The sequence below is a fragment of the Pseudorasbora parva genome, chromosome 8 (genome assembly GCF_024679245.1).
Source record: "Pseudorasbora parva isolate DD20220531a chromosome 8, ASM2467924v1, whole genome shotgun sequence".
Classification (NCBI taxonomy): Eukaryota; Metazoa; Chordata; class Actinopteri; order Cypriniformes; family Gobionidae; genus Pseudorasbora; species Pseudorasbora parva.
Genome location: NC_090179.1, coordinates 46992941 through 47012940, shown reverse-complemented (window position 1 = coordinate 47012940; position 20000 = coordinate 46992941). Strand labels below are relative to the sequence as shown.

The 20000-nt window shown below is 39.4% G+C and overlaps 1 protein-coding gene across 1 annotated transcript in view; it reads right to left on the bottom strand.

Annotated features, from left to right (window-relative positions):
* Window positions 1-20000, bottom strand: part of LOC137084917 (mitogen-activated protein kinase kinase kinase kinase 5) — a 61555-nt gene that overhangs the window by 26027 nt on the left and 15528 nt on the right. The window contains exons 2-15 of the mRNA XM_067451467.1: window positions 12969-13026; window positions 12294-12384; window positions 9746-9810; window positions 8923-8978; window positions 8781-8828; window positions 8656-8698; window positions 8438-8510; window positions 6040-6171; window positions 5707-5769; window positions 5547-5628; window positions 4301-4417; window positions 2568-2649; window positions 2418-2476; window positions 1-52 (exon numbers count right to left, since the gene is read on the bottom strand). The exon at window positions 1-52 is cut by the window's left edge and continues 10 nt beyond it. Coding sequence (XP_067307568.1) covers window positions 1-52; window positions 2418-2476; window positions 2568-2649; window positions 4301-4417; window positions 5547-5628; window positions 5707-5769; window positions 6040-6171; window positions 8438-8510; window positions 8656-8698; window positions 8781-8828; window positions 8923-8978; window positions 9746-9810; window positions 12294-12384; window positions 12969-13026 — 1021 coding nt within the window. The remainder of the gene's footprint in view (window positions 53-2417; window positions 2477-2567; window positions 2650-4300; window positions 4418-5546; window positions 5629-5706; window positions 5770-6039; window positions 6172-8437; window positions 8511-8655; window positions 8699-8780; window positions 8829-8922; window positions 8979-9745; window positions 9811-12293; window positions 12385-12968; window positions 13027-20000) is intronic.

Here is a 20000-nt window from a genome sequence, read left to right as displayed (position 1 = left end):
GTTTACTGTAGGGGAGCACAGGATTCGTCCGCAGGCCTCCGGTCAGCCGTAACTACACCAACCACAAGAGCGAAAACAGCGGTCATGTGACATGCTTTAATTTAAAGGGTTAGTTCATCCCGAAATGTACATTTGTGAAGATATTAGTGTTGAAATCCGATGTCATTTCCTCTCTCAAGACCCATAAAGGCACTAAAGACTTCATTACAAAGCCCATCTCACTACAGCGGCTCTACAATCATTGATGAAGAGGCCAGAATAGAGTTAGTGCGCAAAAAACACTAAATAACGACTTATATAGTGATGGGCGATTTCAGAACAAAGCTTCGAACCGTTACGAGTCAGTGAATCGATTCATGATTCGAACCGTTATGAGTCAGTGAATCGACTCATGATTCGAACCGTTATGAGTCAGTGAATCGATTCATGATTCAAACCGTTATAAGTCAGTGAATCGATTCATGATTTGAACCGTTATGAGTCAGTGAATCGATTCATGATTCTAACCGTTATGAGTCAGTGAATCGATTCATGATTCTAACCGTTATGAGTCAGTGAATCGATTCATGATTCTAACCGTTATGAGTCAGTGAATCGATTCATGATTTGTGATTTCAGCAGTTTAACAAGCGATCCGAATCATGAATCGTTATTCCCTACAAAGTAACTCATTTTGTTAGTTACTTTTTATGGAAAGCATCACTTAACTCACATTAATTATAAATGCGTTACTTTAGAAAAAAAAATCTAACTCTTCTTACTCGATTTTTCTCTTTTCCCTATTCTAGCTTTTTTTAGTCAATATCCAAATCTTTGTATTTAGGGTACTTTTTGCCTTTCTTCGTCTCTTCATGACAGATCACTTCCTGTGCGCCTCAAGTCGCTTTGGATAAAAGTGTCTGCTAAAACCATAAATGTACATTTTGAAATGCTCGTATAGGTAGCCTAATTATTATAAACTACTGACAAGACAATCTAGCTGTTTGGGAAAAAAGTAGTGTCACTTGCATACACATTTACGATTCCAGATTCTGTCATTTTGGTTAAAGGCAGGCTATTTTCACTGTGTGCTTCAAATGATTACTCGTAAATGTAGCCTAATTATTATACATATAATAATTGTATATGTCAAACTGCTGAAATCACGAGACTTTGGTGAATCACGATTCTTGAATCGATTCATGATTCGGATCGCTTATTAAACTGCTGAAATCACGAGACGAATTACGAATCATAAATCATGAATCAATTCACTGATTCATAATGGTTTGAAGCTTTGTTTTCACTACAAAAATGCTCTTTTTACTCAGTAATTTTTGTCTTGTTTCTAGTCCAAACATATAAAAATTCTTACAACAAGAAGTATTTACTAGACAAGCAAAAGTAAATATCTTGTTTTGGGAAAAATAACTCAAAATGAAGAGAGTTTTTGCTTAAAATAAGATAAATAATCTGCCAATGGGGTGAGAAAAATAATCTTAATTCAAACAGAAAACAAGATTATTTATCTTATTTTAAGCAAAAACTCTCTTCATTTAGAGTTATTTTTCCCAAAACAAGACAATAATTTTTACTTGTCTAGTAAATTTTTCTTAATGTAAGATTTTTATTATATTTTGACTAAAAACAAGACAAAAATACTGAGTAAGAAGAGCATTTTTGCAGTCAAAACAAAGCTTCGAACCGTTATGAGTCAGTGAATCGATTCATGATTCGGATCGCTTGTTAAACTGCTGAAATCACGAATCATGAATCGATTCACTGACTCATAACGGTTTGAATCATGAATCGATTCACTGACTCATAATGGTTCGAAGCTTTGTTCTGAAATCGGCCATCACTATATAAGTCGTTATTTAGTGTTTTTGCGCACTAACTCTATTCTGGCCTCTTCATCAATGATTGTAGAGCCGCTGTAGTGAGATGGGCTTTGTAGCGACGTCTTTAGTGCCTTTATGGGTCTTGAGAGAGGAAATGACATTGGTGTCAATGAAGGCCTTTCTGAGCCGTCGGATTTCAACACTAATATCTTCATCTGTGTGTGAAGATGAGCGGAGGTCTGACGGCTGGCCAACCACAGGAGGAATTAATCACACTATTTACATTTCTGGCTGAACTAACCCTTTAAAAAAATACATTTTTATAATCCCTCTTAATGTTTTTTATTCCGCAAGGGGTGTGTGAATTTATGCCACAGCTAGTGTGTTTAAATCACAGCCATGAACACGTTCTAGAAAGCTTCAGATTGGACAAAAACATTTGCGAATAAAGTGATGTTCTAAAAGAGAAAAACTGTACATTTTTAAATGTGTGTATCTTACAAAGAGCATGCATATAGAGCTCAACGACTTTAATCAACTGATCTAAACACACACACACACACACACACACACACACACACACACACACACACTTACCGTTGCTTCTGGAGACTCTCGTCTGTCAGCGACTGGCCTCTGTGTGTAAATCTGTTCCACTGAAAACACAGAAATCAGAGTTACAATGACACACACACACACACACACACACACACACACACACACACACACACACACACACACACTTACAGCTGATGTCCGAGTTCGTTCTCTCTGCCCGGTTGTGTCTGTTGATTGAGTGAATTCTTCTGAGGGATTGCGGTACAACGACCTAAAGACCGACAGACAGGAAAAATATCACACACACACACAGACACACACACACACACACACACACACACACACACACACACACACACACACACACACACACACACACACACACACACACACACACACACACACACACACAACACACACACACAAGTTGACGGACAGTAAATAATGGGGTAATTTTCATTTTTGGATACGCTATCCCTTTAAGCCTAATCTGTGAAACCGTTTACACATTGGACACTTTGCAGTTGCTATACACCGATCAGGCATAACATTATGACCACCTTTCTAATATTGTGTCGGTCCCCGTTTTGCTGACCCGTCTGATGGACTCCACTCGACCCCTGAAGGTGTGCTGTGGTATCCGGCACTAAGATGTTAGCAGCAGATCATTTAAGTCCTGTAAGTTGTGAGGCGGGGCCTCCATGGATCGGACTTGTTTGTCCGGCTCATCCCACAGATGCTCGATTGGATTGAGATCTGGGGAATCTGGAGGCCGAGTCGACGCCTCAAACTGGTCGTTGTGCTCCTCAAACCATTCCTGAAGCATTTGTGCTTTGTGTCAGGAGCATTATCCTGCTGGAAGAGCCACAGCCACCAGAATACCGTTTCCATCAAAGGCTGAACATGGTCTCAGCAATGCTTAGGTAGGTGGAGCGTGTCAAAGGAACATCCACATGGATGGAGGACCCAAGGTTTCCCAGCAGAACATTGGCCAAAGCATCACACTGCCTCCGCCGGCTCGCCTTCTTCCCATAGTGCATCCTGGAGCCGTGTGTTCCTCAGGTAAACTGAGCTGCTCTGTGTATTCTGACAGCTTTCTATCAGAACCAGCATTAACTTCTGGAGCAGTTTGAGCTCCAGTAGCTCGTCTGTTTGATCGGACCCCACGGGCCAGTCTTCGCTCCCCACGTGCATCAATGAGCCTTGGCCGCCCATGACCCTGTGGCCGGTTCTCCACTGGTCCTTCCTTGGAGCACTTTTGATAGATACTGACCACTGCAGACCGGGAACAGCCCACAAGAGCTGCAGTTCTGGAGATGCTCTGACCCAGTCGTCTAGCCGTCACAATCTGGCCAAACTCGCTCAAATCCTTACGCTTGCCCATTTCTCCTGCTTCACACACATCAACTCTGAGGACTAAATGTTCACTTGCTGCCTAATATATCCCACCCACTAACAGGAGCCGTGATCAAGAGATCATCAGTGTGGTCATAATGTTATGCCTGATCAGTGTATATGTTGAATATTGCAGTTTGAATGCTCTCATTATGATTACAAGTGGCTGGGTTTACGAAAGTTTATAAGCATTTCTTAGCTTAGAGCATTCGGAAACAAACATGCAATCGTTTGTCTCTTGGATTTATATTGCCTGGATGTTGAAAACCCTTCAGATTAAACACACTTGGCATTAAAGTATGTGTTGTGTCCTCCATTACAATCAGCCACAGACAAGGTTTGTGTGAGAATCGGATATGAATTTAAGTGTTACTCACACAATATATAAGGAGACTTGATTGGCCTTCGTGTGTATCGTAGTCCTATGGAAGCCCATGAGACTATACAGTATGTGAGAGATTGAGTGTGTGTGTGTGTGTGTGTGTGTGTGTGTGTGTGTGTGTGTGTGTGTGTGTGTGTGTGTGTACCTCCAAATCCTCGTCATCTGTATGTAAGCAGACTTTAAGTTTCTCAGGGTTTTTGAGTTTGTCCAGTAGTTCGAGGGTTAATTCCTGTCTCAAAGTCGGCTGCGTTACAAACAAGTGCTGGAAGAAGACAAGAAACGAGTTCAGATGAATACACAAGCGTGTGTCAACACACACACACACACACACACACACACACACACACACACACACACACACACACACACATAGGCGCCGATTTATGTTTTCCTCCGTGGGTGCTCATTGGCGCACACGGCCTTTAAAGAAAGACCTAAAAAAATTGGTCAAACATTTTTTGCATTTCAGAACCTTAGGAAATGGACAGCGGCCGACACGAACACACACACCTATTTAATTGATAATAAAGCCGTAAAGTAGCATCTCTTTCATATCAGGACAGCGCCAATTCTCACAAATACAGACAAATATATCATGTAATCATGCACAAAACTTGACCATCTCTGAGGAAAGCTAGGTGAGATTTTGATACAGCTAGAGAGAAGACATTGATGACATGCCTTTATTTGTCAAAAAAAGAGAATATGTATCTCTACAGGAACTTATTGCCCTTTTTAGCACACAAACATTGAACTGAAGAATTAACTTGCATTTATCAAACTGCCAACATCAGTGTAGGTTTGCCTTGTTATACTCGCGTCCTGTTATACGCGTCCGCACGAGCGCGAGGGTGCGCGCTGCAAAAACCTGGAGTGCGCGAGACCCCGTTTCGCTTGGCTGTGTGCCCGTCAAATCTTTTAACTTTGCCTGCGGCTCCGCAACCGAAGAAGCACGAGATCCAGACGAATCTGGCCGAGCCTGACGTCTCATCACGGCGCGTCGAGTTTAAACATCTCCCCAAACGGACGAGGCGCGCGCTCCGTCAGCGAGAGAAACATCGAAAACAAACAAGCATGCAAATGGAAATTATCGCGGCCGGAAAAATGATCGAGCTCATTATTTTATTATCATTGAGTATCGCGACAGTTATTATACTTTTTGGGGTTTTTTGGCCGATGGCCCTCGGTTGGACGGCCGTTCTGGACTTTTCCAGAACGCACAGATTGCCAATCCGTCCCTGACTGGCAGTCTGGCACACGTGGGTGCTCGATATTTTCCGTGGGTGCTCGAGCCCCGGAGCACCCACAGTATCGGCGCCTATGCACACACACACACACACACACACACACACGCACACACACGCACACACACACACAGCTGGCAAACATACCGTCAGCATCTTCTTGGCGCCGGGTCTCTTCTTTGGGTTCCTGATCAGCATGGACTTCACAAAGCTGTAGAACATGGTGGACCTGCAATAAGAGCAGTCGTGAGCGAATTCGTTTGGCTGAGCGATCGATGCTTTACAACAGGAAACCTCAGACTCTCACCATTTGGATTTGTCTTTGAGTTTGGGAGGCTGATAGCCGCTCTTGGACATGAGGAACAAAACTCTGAGGAACCAGAGAAGACCATAAGCAATAACAGTGTTGCAGAGTTCAGCGATTATAAAGAGACTTCAATTTGGAGCTCTACAGAAGACCATAATGTCATTATTCAGATCAATCCAGTTCAATGTTGGTTCAGTTCAGTTCAATAACTGTGTCAGTGTTGCAGAGTTCATCAGCTATGAGTGCATTCATCAGCCTGTGTGTGTGTGTGTGTGTGTGTGTGTGTGTGTGTGTGTGTGTGTGTGTGTGTGTGTGTGTGTGTGTTTTGTTCACCTAAGTGGATGTACATCAAACAGGGGTGGCTGTAGTTCTGCAAGCTCGATCGCTGTGATTCCCACAGACCAAATGTCACACAGCTCATTATATCCGCCTTTAATCTCCACCGCGGCCACTTCTGGAGCCATCCTGTGGAAAAACACACACTCACGACTGAGAACCTTAGGGAACCTTTAGGACGGTTACGGAATGTTTAGGGGACCATATTTTATTTGGAAATGTAATGTTCACAGAACGTTCTCAGAACATCCTCAATGTTGTCAAGGAAGTCGCCTGGTAATGTTCCCAGAATAATCAGAGATGGTCAAGATGTGGCGTTCTTTAAAGATTTCGGGGGACGTTATTTGCCGGACCTTTAGGGAATATTCAGGACATTCTCTGAATGTTTAGGGGACCATATTTTATTTGGAAATTTGATGTTTCCAGAACATTCTCAATGTCCTCACTGGTGTCAAGGAAGTCGCCTGGTAACGTTCCCAGAATGTTCCGAGATAGTCAAGATGTGGAGTTCTTTAAAGGGTTCAGGGACGTTATTTGACGGGCCTTCACGGAAAATTTACGACGTTCTCAGAATGTTTAGGGGACCAAATTATTTGGAAATTTGATGTTCACAGAACTTTCTCCGAACATCCCTACTGGTATCAAGGGTGTCGCCTGGTAACGTTCCCAGAATAATCCAAAACGGTCAAGATGTGGAGTTCTTTAAAGGTTTCGGAAAAGGGACCATATGCCATTTGGAAATTTGACATTCCCTGAATGTTCTCAATGTTCTCATTGGTGTCAAGGACATCACCTGTTAGCATTCCCAGATTAATCAGCGATGGTCAAGATGTGGAGTTCATTAAAGGTTTCGGAAATGGGACCATATGCCATTTGGAAATTTGACATTCCCTGAATGTTCTCAATGTTCTCATTGGTGTCAAGGACATCACCTGTTAGCGTTCCCAGATTAATCAGCGACGGTCAAGATGTGGAGTTCATTAAAAGTTTCGGGACTTTATTTGGCGGACCTCAGGACATTCTCTTAATGTTTAGGGGACCATACTCTATTTGGAAATGTGATGTTCCCTGAATGTTCTCACAATATCCCCACTGGTGTCAAGGACATCACCTGGTAACATTCCCAGAATAATCAGAGATGGTCAAGATCTTAAAAAGGGGTTCGGGGGACGTTATTTGCCGGACCTTTAGGGAATATTCAGGACATTCTTGGAATGTGTAGGGGACCACATTTTATTTTGAAATTTGATGTTTCCAGAAAATTGTCAATGTCCTCACTGGTGTCAAGGACGTCGCCTGGTAGCGTTCCCAGATTAATCAGAGACAATAAAGATGTGGAGTTCTTTAAAGGGTTGGGGGACGTTATTTGGCGGACCATTAGGGAACAGTAAGGACGTTCTCTGAATGTTTAGGGGATCAAATTTTAATTGGAAATTTGATATTCCCAGAATGTTTTTAGAACGTCCCCACTGGTGTCATGGACGTCGCCTGGTAATGTTCCCAGAATGTTCGAAGATGGTCAAGATGTGAAAGTTCTTTAAAGGGTTGGGGGGACGTTATTTGGAGGACCTTTAAGGAACATTCAGGACAATTTCGGAATGTGTAGGGGACCACATTTTACTTGGAAATTTGATGTTTCCAGAACGTTCTCAACATTCTCATTGGTGTCAAGGATGTTGCCTGGTAATGTTCCCAGAATGTTTCGAGATGGTCAAGGTGTGGAGTTCTTTAAAGGGTTCGGAGATGGGACCATATTTTATTTGGAAATTTTACATTGCCTGAATGTTCTCAATGTTCTCACAGATGTCAAGGACATCACCTGGTAACGTTCCCAGAATAATCGGAGAAGATCAATGTGTGGAGTTCTTTAAAGGGTTCGGGGACGTTATTTGGCGGACCTTTAGGGAACATTCAGGACGTTCTCTGAATGTTTAGGGGACCGCATTTTATTTGGAAATTTGATGTTTCCAGAACATTCTCAATGTCTTCACTGGTGTCAAGGACATCGCCTGTTACCGTTCCCAGAATAATCAGAGACGGTCAAGATTTGAAATCCTTTAAAGATACAGGGGATATTATTTGGCGGACCTTCAAGGAACATTCAGGACATTCTAGGAAAGTTTAGGGAACTATTAATATAGGACGTTCCCTCTACACTACATTTACAACGTCCCCCTAAAGTCATATAACAAATGTCATTATATGACCAACAGAGGACCATGTTCTGTTAATGTCCTCTTTGTAACAATGTTATGTGACCATAGAATAACCAAAATGAAATGGCCAACGCTTATTATATGACCAACAGAGGGTGCATTAGGAGCTAAATGTTACTGTGAGCTACAGAAATTTGGACTACAGTCAGAAAATAAGCCAGAAAGAAAACAGATCTCACCAATACGGCGTCCCAATAAATGACATTCGACGAGCAAAAGTGGCTGTGATTTGTGCCGAGATGCCAAAGTCCGCTAAAAACAGCGAGAGAGAGAGAGAGAGAGAGAGAGAGAGAGAGAGAGAGAGAGAGAGAGAGAGAGAGAGAGAGAGAGAGAGAGTGTTAGGCAGATAGACGGATTGAGTGATGCAGGTTTAATGGTTTTTAGTAGTTCTACGAACCTAGTTTCACTTCTCCATGATCATTCAGAAGAATATTTGCACCCTGAAAAACACAAACTCAGAATAACTGGAATAGTTTGCTGTTTGAGAACTGTTTGCTTGTTAAAGAGTGTGAGGAGACTTACCTTGATATCTCTGTGGATCTTCTTCTGCCCGTGAAGATAATCAAGACCCTGGCGGAGAAAGATATAAGGTGTGAATGACTTAAAATAATTGCGTTTGGTTATAATTATTTGATTTGAAGTGAGCATTTTAAATGCATTTCACCTGCAGCATCTCTCGACAGACATAAGCGATCTGCTGCTCTGAGAGCGGACCGGTCACTAACAGACACAGAGACAGATAAATGAAGAGGAAGCTCAAAATACACACACACACACACACACACACACACACACACACACACACACACACACACACACACACACACACACACACACACACACACACACACACACACACACACACACACACACACTTTTCATGGGTGCTGTTTTTAGACAGGGAAGTTTCAAAGAATTTTAAAGGTTGAAGATATTTTTATGACATTAAAAACAGGAAACCAAGTCACTGAGTTAAGACGTGTGTGTGTGTTTGTGTGTGTGTGTGTGTGTGTGTGTGTGTGTGTGTGTGTGTGTGTGTGTGTGTGTGTGTGTGTGTGTGTGTGTGAGTGTGTGTGTGGGCATGTTTTTGTGACATATGAGGACACAAATGTGTATAATGCCATGGGTATGACACAGGTATTACAGGAGAGGGTGAAATATGAGGACATTACCCATGGCCCCACTTTTCAAAAGGCTTATAAATCACACAGGAGGAGTTTTTATGAGAAAGTAAAAATGCAGAATGTTTCCTCTGTGTGTGTGTGTGTGTGTGTGTGTGATGGGTAGGTTTAGGGGCAGTGTAAGGGGATAGTAAATACGGTTTGTACAGTATAAAACCATCACGCCTATGGAATGTCCCCATATGTCACAAAAACAAACATGAGTGTGTGTGTGTGTGTGTGTGTGTGTGTGTGTGTGTGTGTGTGTGTGTGTGTGTGTGTGTGTGTGTGTGTGTGTGTGTGTGTGAGATGACAGATCCTCTTTACCGTGATAAATGTCCTGCAGAGATCCTCCACCGCAGTACTCCATACAGATCCACAGTTTATTCATCCTACAACACAGTTTATCATTTACACGACATCCGTCTCTGTCTTCATTTAAAAGGTTCATTTAGGGTTAATTAAAAAGATACTACGTTCTTCAAGTGACATTAAAACAATGTTTGTTATCTGATCTTTACAGTTTTTTTTACAATTGCTATAGGACACATTTCTCAGTACTTAGGGCACTTTTTCAAAACTCTTCACTAAAACAATAAGTATGAAAAGAGTGTGTAAACATGCAAACTGGAGATTTGATGGGGGGGTTTTTTGAGTGAGAAAATAGTTAATGAAAATTGAAAGATTTTGTTGTTGAATGTTTTTTGCGCTAAAGCAATAATAATAATCCACAGTTTAGCTCACATAGTCTGATGCTGTGATCACTGTCTGAAGAGTTTCGAAAAAGTAACCTAAGAATTAAGAAATTAGTACAAGCGACTGTTTAAAGTGTTAAGGTAACACGGTAACACTTTATTTTAAGGTTCAGTTATTAACTATTAACTAGTTGCTTATGATCATGCATATTACTATGATATCGTCTGTTTATTAGCACTTATAAAGCTCATATTAATGCCTTATTCTGCATGAGCTTATTCTACATCCCTTAATCCGACCCAATACCTAAACTTAAACGCTACAAAAACTACCTTACTAACTATTAATAAGCAGTAAATTAGGAGTTTATTGAGGGAAAAGTCGGAGTTAATAGTGAATATGTGTTCCCCATACTAAAGTGTTGCCGGCTAACACTTTATTTTACAGTTTCATTGTTACATGTATTTACTATAGTAATAACAGTGAATTATGCGCAATTACATTCCCTCAACCAAACCCTAATCCTACTGCAAACTTACTGTAAGTACATGCTGTTAATTAATATTACTCAGTACTTAAATATATAATTATCTTGTAACAATGAAACCTTAAAATGAAGTGAAACCCACACTGCTAAAAATGCTCTTCTTACTCAGTATTTTTGTCTTGTTTCTAGTCAAAATATCAAAAAATTCTTAAAACAAGAAGTATTTACTAGACAAGTAAAAGTAATTGTCTTGTTTTGGGGAAAAATAACTCAAAATGAAGAGAGTTTTTGCTTAAAATAAGATAAATAATCTGCCAATGGGGTGAGAAAAATAATCTTAATTCAAACAGAAAACAAGATTATTTTTCTCACCCCATTGGCAGATTATTTATCTTATTTTAAGCAGAAACTCTCTTCATTTAGAGTTATTTTTCCCAAAAACAAGACAATTACTTTAGCTTGTCTAGTAAATACTTCTTGTTGTAAGAATTTTTAGATGTTTGGACTAGAAACAAGACAAAAATACTGAGTAAGAAGAGCATTTTTTGCAGTGCAGGGTCCTTGTTATATGAAGTTACTGTAGTAATAAATGATGCATAATTGCAACTAAACCTAAAACAAACCCTCATCTTAACCCTAACCGTATAGTAAGTGCATGTAGTTAATTAATATTACTCAGTACTTAAATGTATAATTACACTGTAACACAATCAATCAATCAATCAACTTTATTTATATAGCGCTTTTACAATCACGATTGTGTCAAAGCAGCTTCACAGTGTTAAACAGGACAATATTGCATCAAAATTAGATTTGGCTGTACAGTCGTACTGGAGAAAACAGTGATGTTATCAGCTTATTTTAATTTATCATATAGCGACAATGTTGGCAGATCAATATTATAGTTTATAGAATTAATTAAAACCTAAATCATAAATTTTATCTGTATATTTATTAGAATAACTCTGATCATAATGTTAGTGTCCCCAACTGAGCAAGCCAAGCCAAAGGCGACCAAAGGAACCGAAACTCCATCAGGGCATGATGGAGAAAAATAAACCTTAGAGAAACCAGACTCAGTTCTCCTCTGGCCTATTAACACACCGTGTAAGATTATTATTCTGACAACCTTATAGGTCAGAAATCATATTAGATTGGAATATTCAGAATTTCAGGGTATAACGGAAGAGACGGGTTTATTTAGGATGGGGCGTCGATTACACAAGAGTATGAATACATGAAAGATCGGAATTATTGCGCCGAAGACGGGTTTTTGAGCATGACGTACCGGTGAGGCCAATTCGGAGGAGACACCATTTGACACGGCTCAACAAATTGTAAGCAGTGCAGTGTTACTTAGGACAATAGTTAAGAGAACTTAAACATCTGAATGCATCATATCGTAATTTCCCAACAATTCCTTGTTGTTTCCAGTGTACACTCTAAAAAATTCTGGGTATAAAACACCCAATGTTGGGTCAAATATGGACTAACCCAGCAATTGGGTTGTTTTAACCCAGCGATTGGGTTGTCTTAAGCAAATATTTAACCCAAACGCAGGGTTAAAACAACCAAATCGCTGGGTTAAAAAAACAACCCAATTGCTGGGTTAGTCCATATTTGACCCAACATTGGGTTAAAACAACCCAGCATTTTTTAGAGTGTAGTGTAAACTCTGTGAGAGTCTCTCACCTGATGTAACTGCCATGATACGCCACAATATTGCTGTGTTTACAGCTCTTCACCATCACAATCTCTTGCTGGATGACAGAGAAATCGTCCTCTGTGAAAAAACAGACAGAGTGTGAGCGGGAAATAATGTTTGACGTGATTTAAAACACCCAGATTTTGGGGGGCCATTGGCTCCAAACCAGCTCCAACCCTAATTACACTGAAAAAAATGCTCTTCTTACTCAGTATTTTTGTCTTGTTTCTAGTCCAAACATCTAAAAATTCTTAAAACAAGAAGTATTTACTAGACAAGAACAAATGATTGTCTTGTTTTGGGGGAAAATAACTCAAAATTAATCTTAAAACAACATTATTTTTCTCACCCCATTGGCAGATTATTTATCTTATTTTTAGCAAAACTCTCTTCATTTAGAGTTATTTTCCCCAAAACGACAATTTTTTTTTACTTGTCAAGTAAATGTTTCTTAATGTAAGAATGCTTCGATATTTAGACTAGAAACAAGACAAAAATACTGAGTAAGAAAAGCATTTTTGCGGTGTAATTAGGGTTGGAGCTAAACTCTTTAGAGCTGTGGCCCTCCAGAAACCGAGTTTGAGACTCCTTATTACCCCTTATTAGACATTTCAGAATATAATTGTGATACTGGACGGTTTAGTGGTCAGTGCTGGTCTTACCAGGCTCCATTTTGATGATTTTAATGGCTGCCAAGTCCCCAGTCTGTTTGTTACGTGCCTGAAAACACACACACAAACACAAACACACATTGAGTTTTTATGTTTTATGGGGACTCTCCTTAGACATAATGGTTATTATTTTGTACAAACTGTATATTCTCTACCTTTACTCTATCACACAGAACTTTCTGCATGTTTACATTTAAAAACAAAACATAACTCAGTCTGATTTTTAAGCTTGTACCCTCATGGGGACCAAAAATGTCCGCACAACGACAAGGATTTCGGATATTGCCAGAGGTGGACTAATACACAACTTCATTACTTGAGTAAAAGTAACATTACAGCTGGTGAAATATTACTCTGTTACAAGTGAAAGTTGTAAAAACAGATTTTTACTGGAGTAAAAGTACAGAAGTATTAGTTTTTAAAAGTTCTTAAGTATCAAAAGTAAATGTCCTTCTTTATGTCGCCGCATTATTGTATTATAGTTGTATAAATGCACATTATGCCATCATGGTTTAAGCCAGTCAGTGACGCTCCATCTGACACACTAGCAGACGACTAACTTAAACTCATTTAAATACTTGTAGAAAAGTTACAAAGCTGCTGTCACTTTAAGGCCGAATGCACGGATCCAATACACTGATACACATCTGATATTCTCACACTGTTCACCTTCACTGAAGACAGAATCAACTTTGTTTATGTGAATCCTCCACTAAATGAGCATTTGGACATCCGTCTTCTTCCATTTTGCTCTAAACTATAAATCAGTGTTTAATAAATGCTGTGAAATCATTGAACTTCACGAGACTCTACAAGAGTGATTCCTGAAAGGCTTTCTGCAAAAACCCAAACACCTTTTAAAGAAGAAAAAAATCATCACTGACTTTCAGAGCTGCGACAGAAACGACTTTCCACTTCGAGGACCTTGATAGAAATGTAGTGGAGTAAAGAGGACGATATTTGTCTTTCAGATGGAGTGAAGTTAAAGTCAGAAGTTTACAGAAAAAATAATACTCCAGTAAAGCACAGAGACTCAAACAGTGAACTTCAGTACAGGACTCGAGTAAATGTAATCAGTTACTGTCCAGCTCTGGATGTTGCCATCTTTAAATTCATAAATTGATAACCCCATATTTGTTGAGAGCTAATCAGAATATCGGGAAGGACATATAAAATATGAATAATATGAAATATAAAGTGTTAAACTCCCCTAATTCCAACTTTGGGTCTCTGGCATGGAAGGCAGATGTGCTAAAAGGATGCTAAAGACCCCAGCTATTACAGTTTTTCTCACATCACTTTTTACATTTGCACAATAGTTAATGCAGTTCTCAAAACAATTAGTATAAACTGCAAAACCTACACTGCAAAAAAATGCTTTTCTTAGTATTTTTGTCTTGTTTCTAGTCAAAATATCTAAAAATTCTTAAAACAAGAAGTATTTACTAGACAAGCAAAAGTAAGTGTCTTGTTTTGGGAAAAATAACTCAAAATGAAGAGAGTTTTTGATTAAAATAAGATAAATAATCTGCCAATGGGGTGAGAAAAATAATCTTAATTCAAACAGAAAACAAGATTATTTTTCTCACCCCATTGGCAGATTATTTCGCTTATTTTAAGCAAAAACTCTCTTAATTTTCAGTTATTTGTTCCCAAAACAAGACAATAATTTGTACTTGTCTAGTAAATGTTTCTTAATGTAAGAATTTTTAGATATTTTGACTAGAAACGAGACAAACATACATTGTAAGAAAAGCATTTTTTGCAGTGTAGTTGATAACCTGTAAAAGCGTGTCATTGGCTCAAAATGGAGCTCATTCCTCAAAAGCAAGTGTTCATGTCAATGAAAGTGTCAGAGTCATCAAGATGAAAAGTCCTGACACCATTTTTATGAAAATGGATTTATCATGTTTTCATTATGACAATATTTTCCAATGCAAACAAAGTCAGATCTTGGTGGCAGCGCTACACTGCAAAAAATGCCTTTCTTAGTATTTTTGTCTTGTTTCTAGTCAAAATATCTATTATATTTTAAGCAAAAACTCTCTTCATTTTGAGTTATTTTTCCCAAAACAAGACAATAACTTTTGCGTGTCTAGTAAATACTTCTTGTTTTAAGAATTTTTAGATGTTTGGACTAGAAACAAGACAAAAATACTAAGTAAGAATAGCAGTGTTTATACTATTTGCACAGCCATTTGAAAAATAAAGTAAAGTTACACATTACTGTATTTAGTGAGGTAACTGAGTACAAGACATTGGATATGTATTTGTCACATTTTTACGGCATATGCTCTTTGCAATTCTAATTTGTTCACAGCATTGTGCAAAAGAAAAAATACACACTTATTTACAACAAACATAAACTCCCTTTCGGAAGAACTGTGTGTTATACTTAATATTGCACTGAACATACATCATACATACTACTAATGCTTCACACACCCCTTCTCATCAGTGAAAGTTGAGATTCAGCTGAGAGACATTTTGAGACATTTTAAGGAAACATTTTTTTTTTTTTTTAATGTGTAAAATTTGCTGCACTCTAAAAAAATGCTAGGTTAAAAACAACCCAAGTTGGGTTGAAAATTGACAAACCCAGAAATTGGGTTGTTTGAATGGCTCCATTTACTAGGGTTCAAACAACCCAATTTCTGGGTTTGTCCATTTCAAACCCAACTTGGGTTGTTTTTAACCCAGCATTTTTTAGAGTGTGGACTGATTTTGACAACAAGTTCAACATTTTTGTATGTAATGACTCAAGAAATGAAATAAGGACTGTTAGTTTTATATGGAATGACTATTCAGCGTTCACAAGTATAGTTAATTTTGACTGAAATGACAGTCAAATTATAATGTTATAAAACAGCAGAGAGTTGTATGAAAGCAACTGATGCATGTCCAAAAGCTTTTGCAATTTGTTTGAAGGAATGACAAACTGCTGCTATGATGAGCACAAATGACTAAATGTTGTAGAGGTTGAACTAACTGTTGTGCAAATGTAAACAGTGATGTAAGAAATGCACCAAAGCAACTGAGAAAAAATGTAACAAGCTTCTTAAGGTTAGGGAAGTGAGGTTTACAAACACAGCTCTTACTGGCCTACGTAAGTTACACTCACCCCTAAAACCTCACTCCCATCTGGGTGACAGGTTTTTACACAGGTCACCAAAAGTAACTAGTCTTACTCAGCCCACTCCGAGTGGGATTCGAACCAGGGTCTCTGATGTGTAGGCAGGCATGCTAACAAAGACACTGAAGACCGCAGCCACTATCAAGCTTCTTGAGGCCAGGGGAGTGAGGTTTACACACACACCTCACCCCCCTAAACCTCACTCCTATCCGGGTCACGGCACCAAATGTAACCAGTCTTACCTAACCCACTCCGAGTGGGAATCAAACAGGGTTCTCCGGCATGGTAGACGGGCATGTTAACAAGGACGCAAAAGACCGCAAACCAGTAACAATCCTTTTAATGCCAGGGGAGTGAGGTTAACACACACAGCTCTTACGGGCCTACGTCTCCCTCCCTAAACCTCACTCTCCTCTGGGTCACGGCACCAAATGTAACCAGTCCTACTCGACCCGGTCTGAGTGGGAATCTAACTTGGGGTCTCTGATGTGGTAGCCGGATATGCTAACAAGGATGCTAAAGACCACAGCCATTACCAAGCCTCTTTAGGTCAGGAAAGTGTGGTTTACAGACAGTTCTTACTGGCCTACGTAAGTTACACTCACCCCATTAAAACTCACTCCCATTCGGGTCACGGCACCAAATGTAACTAGTCTTGCTCAACCTGCTGCGACTGGGGTTCGAACCAGGGTCTCTGATGTGGTAGGTGGGCACGCTAACAAGGACGCTAAAGACCATATCCATTAACAAGCCTATTAATGCCAAGGGATTAGCAATCCCACACACAGCTCTTAGTGGCATATGTCTTCCGCCCTAAAAAATTGTAAAAGGACTGCATTTATATAACGCTTTCAACAGACCCATTGACCATCCAAAACACTTTACATTTTGCCTCACATTCACCCATTCATACACCAACGGCGGTGTCAGCCATGTAAGGCTCATGCAGCTCGACAGGAGCAGCTGGGGTTTGGTGTCTTGCTCATGGACATCTCGACACTTGGTCAGGTGGAACTGGGGATTGGACCAACAATCTTCCGGTTTGTAGACAACCTTCGTGAACCACTGAGCCACTGCCGCCTAACCCTCTCATCCGGGTCATGGCACCAAATGTAACTAGTCTTATTTAACCCACTCCGAGTGGGATTTTAACTTGCGGCGTGGTAGGCAAAAGCGCTAACAGATACACTATCAATCAATCAATCAATCAATCAATCAATCAATCAATCAATCAATCAATCAATCAATCAATCAATCAATCAATCAATCAATCAATCAATCAATCAATCAATCAATCAATCAATCAATCAATCAATAAATCAACTTTATTTTTATTGCGCTTTTACAATTCTGATTGTTTCAAAGCAGCTTCAGTGTTAAACAGGACAATATTGCAACAGAATTAGATTTAGCTGTACAGTCAGTCTGGAGAAAACAGTGATGTTATCAGCTTATTTTAATTTATCATAGAGAGACAATGTTGGCAGATCAGTATTATAGTTTACAGAATTAAATAAGACCTAATTCATTAATTTTATTTGTATATTTATTTGAATAACTTCATCATAATTTTAGTGTCCCCAACTGAGCAAGCCAGGCGTGATCCTAGAAATGTTTACATAGATGCCTCATTCGATAGATCCATGCACGCACTAATGAGGCATCGATATATATATATATTATTGCACCGGGTTTTGACCTTCTTCGATGGAAGTAATGACGGATGGAAACACTAGATAAGAGTTGTCTGCTATGAGGTAAAAAAATAACAAATACTGTTGTGTTTCTCACAGAAACCGATCGTTTCGTGTTTTAAGACATCAATGTATCATCACGAGCCGCAGGGTTTAATATGGATTCGTATGTCTGTGTGTTTTACTCTCATAGTGGCTCTCATATAAAAACCCCATTGGCATGCATTATACAAGCAAAGGTTGAGTTAAAAATCTTCATTTGTTTTCTACTGAAGAAACAAACACACCTACATGTTGGATGCCCTGGGGGTAAGCAGACGAACATTACATTTTCATTTTTGGTTGAACTATCCCTTTAAGGCCTGGGGAGTGAGGTTTACATACACAGCTCTTACTGGCCTATAGACTGGGTAAACCCAACCTGATCTGTCTGATTTGATTTCGCCCGGCAACTCAGTCTGGAAACCTATACATTCATCTACTGGTTCTGATACACTTTTGTGGGAACCAATCACAGACTGGCTTATTGACTTGGCACGCTATTGGCGGATTTAACACGATGACGGATAGAGAAATGATGGATCATTGCCCGTTGATCACGCCTCTTGTGCTCTGATTGGTTGAAGGACTATCCAAATGCGTATATTCATTCAAACTATGCCCGTTGATCACGCCTCTTGTGCTCTGATTGGTTGAAGGACTATCCAAATGCGTATATTCATTCAAACTATGCCCGTTGATCACGCCTCTTGTGCTCTGATTGGTTGAAGGACCATCCAATTGCGTACATTCATTCAAACTATGCCCGTTTATCACACCTCTTGGCTCCCTCAAGACTCCCCAGACCAATGTTCAAACTTAAATTGAGCTTGATCTGGTGATAGCCAGACAAACTGACCTACGTATCCCTCCCTAAACCTCACTCCAATCCGGGTCACGACACCAGATTTAACCAGTCCTATTTGACCCGCTCCGAGTGAGAATACAACTTGGGATCTCTGGCGTGGTAGACAAGCGTGGTAGCAAGGATGCTAAAGATCGCAGCAGTGTTCTTTAAAGGTTCTTAGAACATGTTTTCGTTAACTTGGATATCTGATATTTTATATGCCCTCCCCTAATTTCCTGATAAGTGCTTATACCTGAATATAAGACGAGGTTTGTGTCCTAAAAATAGGCTGATCGTCTTATATTCATGGGGGGAAAGAGAGAAAGCAGAAATAGTAGAGGGTGCCAACACAATAGGCTACGATATTAGCAACAGTGTTATGAATTAAATAAATTTATGCCGCCAGAATTTGCACTGCTGTTCTCATTGCAACCCCACAGTTTGGTTTGTTTCAAGACTTTAATGTCAGATGTGTTTGATTAAAAGCAGAGGCTTATTTTCTATCTATCTTCACAGAACCACAATTACACAGGCCTACATAATTATTGTATTTTTCTGAAAAGGTTATTCATTTTTGTCACTCATTCATTCATTTCTGAACTCATTAACAGAGTGCACTTTATTTTGTGACAAATTAATCCAAATATTTAATAAATAGTGTTAAAATGTTTTTAAAAATTGCGGTAACACTTTAGTATGGGGAACACATATTCACTATTAACTACAACTTCTCCCTCAATAATCTCCTAATTTACTGCTTATTAATAGTTAGTAAGGTAGTTTTTGTAGCGTTTAAGTTTAGGTATTGGGTCGGATTAAGGGATGTAGAATAAGCTCATGCAGAATAAGGCATTAATATGAGCTTTAGAAGTGCTCATAAACAGACAATATCATAGTAATATGCATGATCATAAGACACTAGCTAATAGTTAATAACTGAACCTTAAAATAAAGTGTTACCGAATTTTCAAATAAAATGATTTTCTGTTAAAAAACAATTTTTTCCACAAAAATAAGGCTGGAAAATGGGGGCAGGCGGCGTCATATATTCAGGGTCGTCTTATATTTTGGGTATATATGGTCATTTAAACTGTATTCACTCATGTATGAGACATTTTCAGGAACAAAAGGCCTGAGAATCGGCTTTAAGACATACCAAAATAAATCCCACAGAATCCAACTTCTGCAATCTTCACATATCATGAACACATTAGAATAATATACGTGTATATAAACACACACACACACACACACACACACACACACACACACACACACACACACACACACACACACACACACACACACAC